The 13,396-nt window shown below is 42.7% G+C and overlaps 1 protein-coding gene and 1 pseudogene across 3 annotated transcripts in view; one reads left to right on the top strand and one right to left on the bottom strand.

The window, feature by feature from the left end:
- Wdr60 (WD repeat domain 60) overlaps positions 1-7,960 on the bottom strand; it is a 49,294-nt gene extending 41,334 nt beyond the window's left edge. The window contains exons 1-4 of one of the 3 annotated variants that reach the window (XM_028773195.1): positions 7,877-7,960; positions 7,623-7,724; positions 1,415-1,468; positions 114-546 (exon numbers count right to left, since the gene is read on the bottom strand). In XM_028773195.1, coding sequence (XP_028629028.1) covers positions 114-546; positions 1,415-1,468; positions 7,623-7,724; positions 7,877-7,891 — 604 coding nt within the window. In that variant the 5' untranslated portion in view covers positions 7,892-7,960. Of the gene's footprint in view, positions 1-113; positions 547-1,414; positions 1,469-7,574; positions 7,585-7,622; positions 7,725-7,876 lie in introns of those variants that run through there. The other 2 variants (XM_028773196.1, XM_028773197.1) reach the window with 2 other exon arrangements.
- On the top strand, positions 3,235-5,476 carry LOC114625822 (annotated as a pseudogene).
- Positions 7,961-13,396: the final 5,436 nt, after the last annotated feature.

Here is a 13,396-nt window from a genome sequence, read left to right as displayed (position 1 = left end):
CACACACACACACACATCAGTCAATCAGCTGAGCAATAAATCAACAGCAAAGGAAATATAGCTAGCAAACTAACAAGCAGTCTGGTTGACGCTACAGGTGAGCAGAGACACACCTGTGTGAACTTTCTTTTCCGCTTTCTCCAGCATCTGCCGGCCACGCATATCTCGACCCAGGAGGTCATGGTAGGCCATGGACTGCCTGATCTCTTCTTTCCTGACCCGTCTTTCTTTCTCTCTCTCTCTGTCCTTGCCTCGACTATGAGACTTCTCTGCTTCTTGGTCTCGATGTCTATCTTTTAGCTTGTCTTTCTCACGGTCCTTCACTTCTTTCCTCCTCTCCTTGTGCCTCTCCCGGTCTCTCTCTCCACGAAGATGTTCTGTGGAGGTGTACAGGTCTCTCTCAGCTGCCTTCTCCTTGTGCCGGGCCTCTCGGTCTGGGTCCCTGCTCTTGTGTTCTCTGTATTCAGAACTGCCCAACTCTGAGTCCTTGTGCATCTTCTTTTCTCTGAGTTTCTTTTCTTCCTTGGGACTACCCGATTGTACAGCCTAGAACAACACAAGAAGATCTTCCTTGACTATGAAAGCACATATGCATTTACTGTCACTATCTGGACAGAAAGGCTCATCTACAGCACTTTAAAAATCACTGGCTGCAACGGCCTTCTCAGCCCAGCAAGATGGAAGGTAGAACTGATGAATATCTTTAGCATACTAACTGCAGTCCTACCTAACACTTCTACAAATGTTAACTACAAACCCATGTAAGTGGTGGTTGGCAAATCAACCTGAGTGTAACATGGGAGGCAGGATGTAGCAGCAGACTTGACTAGCCCACAAACATGAGTTCAAACTTAGTACTACAAAAAAGTGAAACAGTAAAATATAACCTATAATGCCTATAATCCTAGGACTCAAGGAGCAGAAGCAGGTGGATCTCTGTGAGTTGGAGACCATCTGGTTTGTATAAGTTCCAGGCTTGCTAGAGACACAGTGTCAACAGCAACAAAGTCAAGCACAAGTGTCAAGAATAATCCCAGCCCTCAGGAAAATAGGACAGGAGAATCAGAGCCACTTCAATTCAAGGCCCGCCTGGACTACAGAGGGAGACCCTGTCTAAAATTAATTAACTAACTAATTGATTGAGATCTTTTTTATAACATTTTCAGGAGGACAAAATCTCAATCACAAACTCAAACTACCAGACTGGGCTACACACAGGACACCTCAGTCCCAGTGCAGGACCATATCCTAAAATATTCCAGAAGTATTAACTTCCCACCTCCCTCTTCAAGTCAAAAATGCCTCTGAAACAAACTTCTTGTAAGCAAAGCTATGTAGGGTTGTGAGCCAGTCACTGTCTAAAAGCCCAAGAAGGTTCATGAGACTCCCACACCAAGTCTTTAAAATATATTACCTTAAGGTGTTTTCTGAGGTCATCAGCTTTCCAAGTATCATCTTTGGTTCTTCTCTAAATAGCAAAGTACAAAGCCAGAATTATCAAGTCAGGCATGGCAGCACACACCCATATTCTAGCACTTGCAAAGCTTAGGCAGAAAGATTCTAAGTTCCAAGCCAGGTTAGGTAATATAAGGAGGTCCTAGGGGAAAAATTTTTAACAAATTTTGTGTTTTCATTATACTATTTGTATCAAAAATAATTAACTAGAAAATACTTATTTTCTAGTTTTGTTTTCCTATTGAAATGAAAGCTGATCCAAATATAGGCCAAGAATGTGTCCCACGCCTGCAATCTGGGCACTTGAGTGGCCAAAGCAGGAGGATATAGAGTTTGAGGCCAACCTCAGAAGCATGGGGATACTCTGTCTCAAAAGAAAACAGAAAAGAGACAAACATTTGTTTAAAGTATTCACTAAAGTAATCCATAATTATCACAGGCCCCATTCATTTGGCTATTTCAAAAACTGCTATTACCAAATAAAAAAGAAAGCAAAGTTACAATGGCAGTTAACTAACACAAGCATTCTGTGACCACGTGTCAGATGTGGACTAGAAAGATGGCTCAGCTTTTAAGAGCAATGCCTGCTTTCTTAAAAACTGTACTCAGGTCCCGTCACCTACCCAGCAGCTTACAACTGTCTATAATTCCAGTTCCAAGGGCTCTCACTTCAGTATCTGGCCTCCTCAGAAAACAAGCAAGTATGTGGTACATAGACATACATACAGGCAAAACACCCATACACATAATTTTTTATTTAAACAAACAAGCTGCCAGAAAACATTTTTCATATAGGCCACAGTAAACTATCTCCCCTCAAACACTGAGCACAGGGCTGAGTCTAGGATTTCTGCTTCTTCTGCTGTGGTTGGCCCAACGTAGGCCAGAAGAGTGCTATATGGCCACCAAAGAATGTGTCTCCCACTTGGCCATCCTTGGGTTACCTAAGTACAGGAGCTCAGATGTAAAGAAGGAAAGTAGCATTGTGGGAGAAAAACCACATGCAGATGTTCCAGCTAAGCAGAGCAGAGGCCCCACAGGTCAGCTCAGTAGCCAGAATGTGAGGCAGTCCACCCAATGAGTCACCATGTACGAGCCCCAAACTTGGATCTGCCTATTTGAAACCTCAGATGTCAGAGGAGCAGAACTAAACCACCTGAGCTGTATGTGTTCTCCAGTTCCCAGTCCACAAAATACATGAGCAAAATAAAAAGATCAGTGATGCTCTAACAATTAAATTTAAGATGATTTCTTTCATATAAAATTGAACCCAGGAAGTAAGACACATTTCATTTAGCATCTAATGTACATCAGATGCTATACTGAGTCAAATGCACTATTTGGATCTCATAAACCTGTCACAAAAAGTAATGGGGACTAGAAAAGTAGCTAAGCTGGTAAAGGGCTTGCCTCTCAGCACTCGGGAGACAGAGACAGGTGGATCTCTGAGTTCAAGCCAGTCTGGTCTACAGAGTGAGTTCCAGGACAGCCAGAAATACACAGAGAAATCCTGTCTCAAAAAAACAAAAACAAACAAACAAAAAAACCTGTGAGGAACTAAGTGCAATGTTCTCAGAGTTCCTGTTTAAAGGCCTGGCGTGGCCCTCCTCCCAGCACCTCCATCCCCTGGGGCTTCAGCCTTTTGCCACAGACCCGGTGTCCCCCTTGATCTTTCCCATGACCCCTTTTAGCCTTTTCTTCCAGCCTACCCTCTCTTTTGTGACACCACCAACCAGCAGACTCACTCTCTACTGAGGACCCCACAACAAATGCACTAGGATGGGATTCAGGTCCGAGTGACCGGTATGTATCGCCCTTTCCCCCATCCTGTCATCAATTCCACCCTGTGCAGATTTAGTTCTGCTCCAGCCTGCCCACAGGAACCACTCCCCTAACCTGCCCACAGGAGCTCCCCCTCCAGCCTGACCACAGGGCCCCCCACCTCCAGCCTGCCCACAGGAGACCCCCCCCAGGTTGCCCATAGGACCCCCCCCCAGGCTGCCCACAGGAGCCCCTCCTCCCAGTCCACTTCCATCCACTAGGCACTTGGCCTGTTGGTTTAGACTCAGGGTCCCCCTAGTTCCTTCTTGCTGCCCTCTCACCCTTTCCTTCTACCCCATTTCCATCCCCTCTGTGACTCCTCACTGACCCACAGAACAGCTCTACCAAGGACTCTACAACCACCTTGTTTGGCTGAGAACTAGAACAACTTTCCACCAGGAACCCCACAGCCACCAATATTGGCTAGGACCCAGGGTGTGCAACTGCAACCACAGAACAGAACACCCACAATATAAAGAGTGGTATCTACACCAAGAAACCCTTCAAACAGCTGAACTCCAGATGCCTAGATCGCAACACAAAAACATAAATATGAACCACAAGACAATAAGCCTCCTCCAGAAGCCAGCAGCCCTGTCACAGACAGTGAGAAAAGCAATGTGGCCGAAGCACAAGACAGGGGTTTAAAAACAGCAATTACAAATATGTTCAAGGACCTTAATTAAAGAGGATGTGCATAAAAGCTTTAATGAAGACTGTGGACACATGTACACACACATACATACATGTTCGTGCACACACAATCATACAGTTGAAAGAAATAATGAAAACAATCAAGACATGAAGAAATAGAATCACTAAAGGAAATCCAAACTGAAATTAATCTAGAATTCAAAGACTCAGAATCTCAAACAAAAATCTCAACATAGGCCTCACCAATGGATTAAGACACGGAAGAGAATTTCAGGTCTGAAGAAAAGGTACAAGAAATTGATAGCTCAGTCAAAGAAAATGTTAAACCTAAAATAAAACTGAAGCACAAAACACTCAGGAAACTCGGAACACTATGAAAAGATCAAACCTATGAATAATACATGTAGAGGAAGGAGAAGAAACCCAGACTAAAGGCATAGTAAATATTTTTTAATAAAATCATAGAAGTAAAATTCCCCAACCTAAAGAAAGAGATGCTTATCAAGTTATAACAGGTATGCAGAATACCAAATAGACGGAACCAGGAAAGAAACTCCCCACAACACACAATAATCAAAACACTAAATGTATAGAACAAAGAAGGAATATAAATATGGCCAAGGAAAAAGACCAAGTCACATATAAAGGCAGGCCCATTAGAGTAACATCTGACTTTTCAACAGAGATTTTAAAAGCCAGGAAGGACATAGATGTTCTATAAGGTCTCCACAGATGACAGCCCAGACTACTCTACCCAGCAAAACTATCAATCACAATCCATTCAGAAAGAAAATCATGATACAAAAAAAAAAAAAAAAAAAAAATGGCTGTCTGCTAATCCAGCACTAATCCAGAAAACACTAAAGGAAAACAGCATACTGAAGAGAAGGTTGACTATGCATACACCAGAGGACATAGGGATTAAACAATCCCAAAACAGAAAATTAAGGGTGGGGCCCATCCCACAGCAACAAAATAACAGGAATTATAAACACTGCTCATTAAGAACTCTGAAGATCTTCCTGTTATAACTGCAGGAGGCTTCTGCTGACAGAGTTGGAACCTGTGGAGACCAGGACGGTATTGCTCGACAGCGAGCAGTTCCTGACGGAGCTGACCAGGCTCTTCCAGAAGTGCCAGACGTCTGGGAGCATGTTCATCACCCTGAAGAAGTATGATGGTCCACTAAACCCATCCCAAGGAAGAGTTCTGTGGAGGGCCTTGAGCCCACAGAAAACAAGTGTTAAGAGCCACTGAAGAGCCGGGCTGTGGTGGCACACGCCTGTAATCCCAGCACTTGGGAGGCAGAGGCAGGCGGATTTCTGAGTTCCAGGACAGCCTGATCTACAGTGAGTTCCAGGACAGCCAGGGCTACACAGAGAAACCCTGTCTCAAAAGACGGAAAAAAAAAAAAATCAGCACCGTGGTGAGTTCCAAAGAAGTGACTAAGTTTCAGATGGCCTATTCAAATCTACTGAGAGCCAACATGGATGGGCTGAAGGAGAGAGACAAGAACAAAAGTAGGAAGAGCAAACCAGCACAGTGACAGGTGTGACTGCTACCAATCAGCTGCACAAGTGCAGTTTTCCTCTGTTTGCTGCTTTCAGCACCTCTGTATGTGACTGTTTTCACAGAAGGGTTCTTTAAGAGAAAGGGTCGGGAAGATCATAGGCTAGTTGTGATAAGAGGCCAGTTTTAGATTTGCGCTGTGTGGCTGGATATTCTTAGATTCCAGCCGTAAGGTCTCTAGTCATCTCTGAGGAGCTCTGCATCATTAATCTCCATGCTAGCTGCTTCTTTTCCTACCCTATTTCTGACAATAACTAACTCTAGATAGTACAGTTACTCAGTGATTTTTGCCTTGTCTTTGAGATTACTGTAATAGTTTTATTAAAAGTTGTGTTATCCTACAAAAAAAAAAAAAGAAGAACTCTCAAGATCAGTAGTCTCAATTCCCCAATAAAAAGACACAGACTAACAGACCGGATTAGAAAACAAGGTCCATCTTTCTGCTGCATCTAAGAAACAAACCTCACCATGACCAACAGTCATCACCTTAGGGAAAAAGGCTGGAAAAGGTATTCCAAGCAAATGAACCCATGAAAAAACAGGTGTAACCATTTTAGTATGTGACAAAGGAGACTTCAAGCCAAAAGTAATCAGAAGACATAGAGAAGGTCATTACATACTCATCAAAAGAGGAAAATCTATCAAAAGGGGAAAAATAATATTGCTGTTAGCATTTCTTCTAGGCTCTGCCCCACAGTTACCTGGCATAGTCTGGTGTGGCTGACTCACTATAAAAGGGGCTGCTTGCCCCCTCCTCTCTCTCTGTCTCTCTAGCTCTCTTATCCCCTTCCTCTCTGTCCCTTCTCTCCCCATCCCCTCTCTCCCTTTCCCTCTTCCTCTCTGTCTCTCTCTCTCTCTGTCCTCCCCCCCCCTTTATCTATCTCTACTATCCCCTCAACTCCTCTCCCCATGTCCTAAATAAACTCAATTCTATACTATACCTTTACCTCAGGGGGAAGGGATCCCTGAGCATGGGATCTCAGAGGCATACCCTTCCCCCACACCATACTGCAACCTCTACCAAACATATCCCTGGCTTCTTTTTCTTTTTTTATAAAACACAACAACTGCAGTTCTAAACATTTATGCGCCAGACACAAGAGCGCCTACATTCATAAAAGAAACACTACTATAGATAAAAATCACATCTTGACCTTCTTATAGTGGTAGTGCGTGGCTTCAATACCTGACTTCCATCGACAGACAGGTCACTCAAATAAAAACTAAACAGAGAAGTTGCTGGAGTTTAAAAAAGCAAATAAAAAAATAAAAAATATTGTAAGTCAAATTGACATCACACACACACACACACACACAAATATTCCACCCAAACTCTAAAGAATATACTTCTCTGAAGCTCATGATCACATATTAGAACACAAGGCAAGCCTCAATATACATAAGAAAACGGAAATAACACCCTGGATCATATCTGACCACCATGGATTAAAGCTAAATATCAACCACGGAAATGACAGAAAGCACACAAACTCATGGACACCGAACAACTTACTACTGAATGAAAATTGAGTCAAGACAGAAATCACAAAGGAAATTTAAAACTTTTTAGAACTAAATGAAAATACAACATACCCAAACCTACTGGACACAGTTAACACAGCTGGTAAGAGGCAAGCTCATAGCACTAAGTGCCTCCATCAAAAACTAGAGAGGTTTTATATTGGTAACTTCTTAAGGAACCTGACAGCCCTAGAAAAACAAGAAGAAATAATACCCCAAAAGAGTAGATGGCAAGAAAACAAAAAAATTAAACTCAGGACTGAAATCAAAGAAACTGTAACAACACAAACCAATATGAAGAATCAATGAAACTAAGAGCTTATTCTTTGAGAAAAATCAACAAAATGGGAAAACGTTTACCCAGTTTATACCAAAAGATGGAAAGAGAAGACCCAAATTAATTAAAGCAGACAAGGGTCCGTTATAATAGACGCTAAGGTAATTCATAGGATCTATCATGTGTAATTTAATAGGACCATAAGAACATACTTTAAAAACCTGTATTCCACCACACCAGAAAACCCAAGACATGGATTTTGATATATACGACCTACCAAAGTTAACGTCAACAACCTTCTACCTTAAAGAGACTCATGTTTCACCTTTCGGCATTTTTTTTTCAGGAGTCCTGTGCCTTCCTTAAGTTGACACTCAGCCACGCCTCTGGATGAGTCCAGAAACTCCTCCACAAACCGCACCTGGAGCTAAGAAGTGAGAGGCATCAGCAGAGCTGAGACCTCGACCCAAACTCCGCCTCCAGCTCTCTCCTAAGTTCAGGCCGAGGAGAAACCCAGTCTCCATTGCCGAGAAAGAGTGGGGGAACGCGGGCGCGGGCCGGGCCCCGCGGCACACCGACCTTCCCAGGCTCCATCGCTCCTCGAGGCCGGGGCAGCCGCGTGTCTTCCGCCCAGCAGGCGCGGGCCACCGGAGAAAGACAAACCCGCCGTCGCTCCGCTCGACCAGCTAGCCAGGGCCTGCTGCGACGCGGGTCCCGGGAGGGCCGGCGTCCCCGCCTCCTAGCAACGGGCCGAAGTCGCTGGCCCAGCATGCCCTGCGACTGTTCCCAGTACGCCTGCGCACACGGGTTTCCTGCAAACAGGCAGGAGCGGTTTCTTAGGTCTTAGTGTCTTTGTCTGATCCTTGATTGACTCCCAGTTGACCACGAGAAATGGGAAAGAAACGGTGATTGAGCTTTATACTTCAATAAGGCTTTGCCTCTTAAAAATCACACCCTATAGACTATCTTTTCTTGAAAACCGTTTGCGATCGACTGTGGCAGCGCACAGCTTTAATTAATTACATTACAATGGAGACAAGGTAGAAGGATCTTTGTGAGTTCAAGACCAAGCCGTCTACCTATCGATACTTAGGAAGTATATGGAAAATAACTGCTGAAAGGTTAAGGAGTGATCGTATGGTAACATTCTGAGCTTTTTCTGCAGACGAGAAGTTTGCTTTTCGTACTTTTCTAAGCTACGTATTACGGTAACCCAGGTTAGAATTTGACTTTCCACTTGCTCAAGCCACAAAGATCACGAACCCAAATCCTTACCATACAAACGGTACTAACATACATTAAGTCTTTCATCTTTGCTTAAGGTCTATTATTATCTTTGTTTCTACTAATCAGTACATTTCTTAGAAGGAAGGATAAACACAGCCCCAAATGTAATCTCACATTTTTGATGTCACCTCAAAACTTGGGACTGGATCTATTTTAAAACTCAGTCACAGACTGGAGAGATGGCTCAGCAGTTAAGAGCACCAACTGCTCTTCCAGAGGTCCTGAGTTCAATGCCCAGCAACCACATGGTGGCTGACAATCATCTGTAATGGGGTCTGATGCTCTCTTCTGATATGTCTGAAGAGAGCAATGATGGTATACTCATACGCATAAAATAAATAAATAAATATTTTTTAAAAACCCAAAAAAACCAAAAAACTCAGTCACAGAATAGAACTGTTTGGAGCTATTGGGACCACACCCTTCAACTCTTACTTACATCTCCAACTGAAGTCAAACAAAAGTCCTAGCCTTAAAGGTTCATGTCCAGAGTTAAGACAGTTCTACCTCTAGAAACTCAACTAGCCTATTCCTGGAAGGCTCTTAAAGATCTGTCTTTTTTTTCTAGTGAGACCTACATGAAAGTCCTTACCATCAAATGTCCCATAGTCTATCTCAGTCTCAACAATAACTAGAAGTCCAAAGCTCAAAATTTCTGAGATTCATGGCAATCTCTTAACTGTTAACCCCCTGTAAGATCAAAACCAAAAAGCAGAACACATACTCACAATGGCACAGAATATACTTTACCATGCTAAAGAGGGAAGAAAGGGAGCATATTGAGGAAATGTTAAACCAAACCACACCTGAACTCAAGCAGGGCAAACTCCAAACTGTATCTCCATGTCTGATGTACTGGCTGGTTTTATGTGTCAACTTGACACAAGCTGGAGTTATCATAGAGAAAGGAGCCTCCCTTGAGGAAGTGCCTCCAGGAGATCCAGCTGTAAGGCATTTTCTCAATTAGTGATCAAGGTTGGAAGGGCCCATTGTGGGTGGTACCATGTCTGGGTTGGTAGTCTTGAGTTCTATAAGAAAGCAAGCAGAGCAAGCCAGAGGAAGCAAGCCAGTAAGTAACATCCCTCCATGGTCTCTGCATCGACTCCTGCTTCCTGACCTGCTTAAGTTCCGGTCCTGACTTCCTTTGGCAATGAACAGCAATGTGGAAGTGTAAGCTGAATAAACCCTTTCCTCCTCAACTTGCTTCTTGGTCATTTTTGTGCAGGAATAGAAACCCCGACTAAGAAGATGTCAAAGAGCTCTTCAGATCTCCAACTCCTTTCAGCTTTGTTGACTGAAATACATTTCTCTCTTGGGCTATTTCCATACCTGTTTTGCAGCTTTCCTTGGCAGGCATCCCATGATTCTGCCAACTCCAACAATCTTAAGGTATTCAAGGCAATCCATGTTTCATTTAACAGCTTCATACAATGGCCTCTTCAAGCTTCCATACAGAGCCTTCCTGACACATTCCTGGACTCAGTAGCTTTCCTTGGCTGTGCAGGAAGATTCTTATATTGAATTCTTGACTTTAAAGTCAGAAGCAGGTGGTGGAAGCTGCCAAATTCTCCTGTGTGATATGAACTTCCTCTTTTAATTATGTCTGCATCATCTTTCTGTTGTTGATGGCCCCTTCACTATTCCTTGTAGCATCATATTTTCCTTTAAAATTTTTATCTTCTTGAACACCAGGCTTAGCTCCATTATACTTCCTGGTGCACCTCTTTTCTCAAACAGTATATTTTGTATTTTTCTTTGTCCAGCTTTCTTATTTTTATTATAGATATACGTAAGAGTGATTACCTAATAACCACATGATATAGTCAATACTAGGCTGTCTTGAAATCTCATCTGCAAACATCATTAATCCAAGCTCCTCAATTTAGCCTCAGGCATATTTTTAGGACAAGGCAAAAAGGAGATACATTCTTTGCCAAAATATGACAAGAATAGTCTCTAGGCCATTTCCCAATGTTTTCCCACTTCTGAAATTTCTTGATCTTGGTCTCTATAGTTTAAATCACCCACAGCACTGTCTTCTAAGAACTTACTAGGAGAGCCCATTAAGTCCCATTCTAAGTTTCTGATCTTCTTTCTAGTCCAAAGTCCCAAAGTCTTCCATAGTCCTCTAACAAATAACATGGTCAGGCCTATCACGGCAATATTCAATCCTAGAAAGGGTTACTATTGTTATGATGAAACATCATGACCAAAGGCAATTTGGGGAGCAAAGGGTCTGTTTGGCTTACACTTCCACATTACTACTCATCATCAAAGAAAGTCAGGACAGAAACCTGGAGGCAGAAGCTGATGCAGAAGCCATAGTTCTCTGAAAATTTGTCTGTTGCATTTCTATCTCTGAAAAACATTCTGTTCAATAACTCCTTTTATACATTTTCATCTTGTAAATACCGTGGTTCCACACCTAAAGCTTATAATCATCATTCCCAGTATATTATATAAAGTATTTTATAAAGTATAATTCCTGGCACAAACTAGACACGCAATAAATGATATCAGGAACATTACCATTACTGCTATTTTATGTTATTGTTAGAATTAAGGCAGTTAGGGAAAAAGAAAATTGGAGATGCTAAAATTGTGACTTTCCTTATAAATTCATGTTATTTATCACTGATTGTAAACCATGATTAAGTACTTTCTTAGTTTCGGTAAGCCAACTGATGCTCTTCTTTTTTCTGTACCAATGAAGAGGCTAGCAGGTGAAGCTCCACCCTCTTGATCATCTTTTTGCTTCTCTTTCCTTGAGTGCAGGCAGAGCTTGTGACTATGATGGACAGCACTCGGGATATTGCAGCAGGAGAGTCATCATGGGTTTTAAGTTTGTGAGTTCACACACACACAAACACACTCAGGAGTTGACAAACGGTCAGAGAATGAGAGAAAATAGTATTTTTGCGTGGGCCTGGCTTTAAAAGAAGTTAACAAGTCAAAAGATCAGAAAGATACCTGCAAAATAAGGGGAAGAACACAACATCATGAAAGACTTGTCATTTGCCCTTACCTTTGGCAGAAAATCATAGGACTACCTGTGGTGTCTAACAGCTAATAAAAGCCCATTCCGGCCTCTAGTTTCCCTCAGGATTACAAGTACCTGTTATACATTTCAAAGTCCACACTACTCCTGGCCCTTCCCTTTCCACAGCTATTTCTCCTCCTTATAACCCACATTTGTCCACTGAAGCATGCTTTATCTTGCTAATTTTCCTTCTCTCCCTTTCCCTTCCCTCTCTCTCCTCCTCCCCTTCTCCATCGTCTCTACATTCTCCTCCCCTCCCACTCTCCCTCCTTCTCATTGTGATTCCCCCTCTTGTTCTCTCACTATGTTCTGTGACTCAACTAATTGTATGTATAAATATACATACAATGTGGTGTATTCCTAAATATATAGATATAACATATGTATTATATACATATATACAAATGCGTGCTTGTGTGTATGTGTGCGGCTTGAATAGAAATGGCCCAATTGGAAAATAGGGAGTGGCACTATTAGAAGGTGTGATCTTGTTGGAGGAAGTGTGTCATGTCACTGGGGGGTGGGCTTGATATCTCAAGCCATGCCTAGTGAGTGGCTCAATGTCTCTTCCTGCTGGCTGCAGACCTAGGGTCTAGATGAAGAACTCTCAGCTGCCTCTCTAGTATTATGTTTCACTGCATATTGCCATGCTTCCCACTGTGATGATAATGTACTAAATCTCTGAACTGTAGGCCAGCCCCAATTGAATGTTTCCTTTTATTAGTGTTGCCATGGTCATGGTCACAGCAATAAAACCCTAACTAACATTATTAAGACATACACACACACACACACACACACACACACACACCCCACACTGTGTGTGTGTAAACAATTAAAGAAAAAGAGTTCATGAATTTGAGAGAAGGCACAGAGAGGGATATGTGGGAAGGGTTGAAGGGGAAAAAGGGAAGGAATAGCGGAATTACAATTTCAGAAATAAAAACTACTTCCAAGAAGAAAAAAGAATTAAATGAGCTGAGCATAACGAAGAATGAAAACTCATATTGCCCTCCATGGCAAGAGCAGACTTTCATTGCTCTGAGAGTTTGGATCTCAAGACCCAGTGGCCAGGGTATAAGAGAATGCATGGTTCCGTCTGAGAGGGATTTTGCAACTGACAGTAGGGAGGGGTAAGAGCATAGCTTTTCCAGTCCCAGGAACTGTGGTTTTATTTTTATTTATTTTTGACAAACAGCTTTTCAAAACTGTGAGTTGGGAGATAAGTCTGATTGCCAGTTTTTGTAGCCTCTGGGCTCCAGGATATGTGTGAGGTGAGCTGCGTTAGACTTCCTAGAGCCTTGGGCCTGTTTAACGGCTCTGGTTTGGAAGGAGGGGTATTCCTTTAAGATTCCTCATGTATGCTGTGTAATGTGGGTGCTGGGAACCAAACTCTGTTCTTCTGAAAGAACAGCAAGCACTCTCAGTCATTGAGCCATCTCTGCATCCTGGGATCCCTCATTTTGATGTTATTAAAACTTAGCAGCATTCAGAGCATTAACTTGTGATACGGGGAGAATGGGTTACCATTTGCTATTTTGCATATTTATGGTTTATAGGATGTAATTGCATGTGGAGGCACACAAAATAAGGTGAAAGAAAAAAGGAAATACCCTTCTTGTGTGGTGGTTTGAATGAGGATGGCCCCTATAGGATCAGAGATTTGAATCCTGGGTCACCAGAGAGGGGCACTATTTGAAAGGACTGGGCAGTTGGTCTTGCTGAAGGAGGTGTGGCCTTGTGGTAGGAGGTGTGGCCTTGTGGTAGGAGGT

The sequence above is a fragment of the Grammomys surdaster genome, unplaced genomic scaffold (genome assembly GCF_004785775.1).
Source record: "Grammomys surdaster isolate TR1022 unplaced genomic scaffold, NIH_TR_1.0 223, whole genome shotgun sequence".
Taxonomy (NCBI): Eukaryota; Metazoa; Chordata; class Mammalia; order Rodentia; family Muridae; genus Grammomys; species Grammomys surdaster.
The sequence above is the reverse complement of the archived record's forward strand: the minus strand, read 5'-3'. Positions and strand labels throughout refer to the sequence as shown.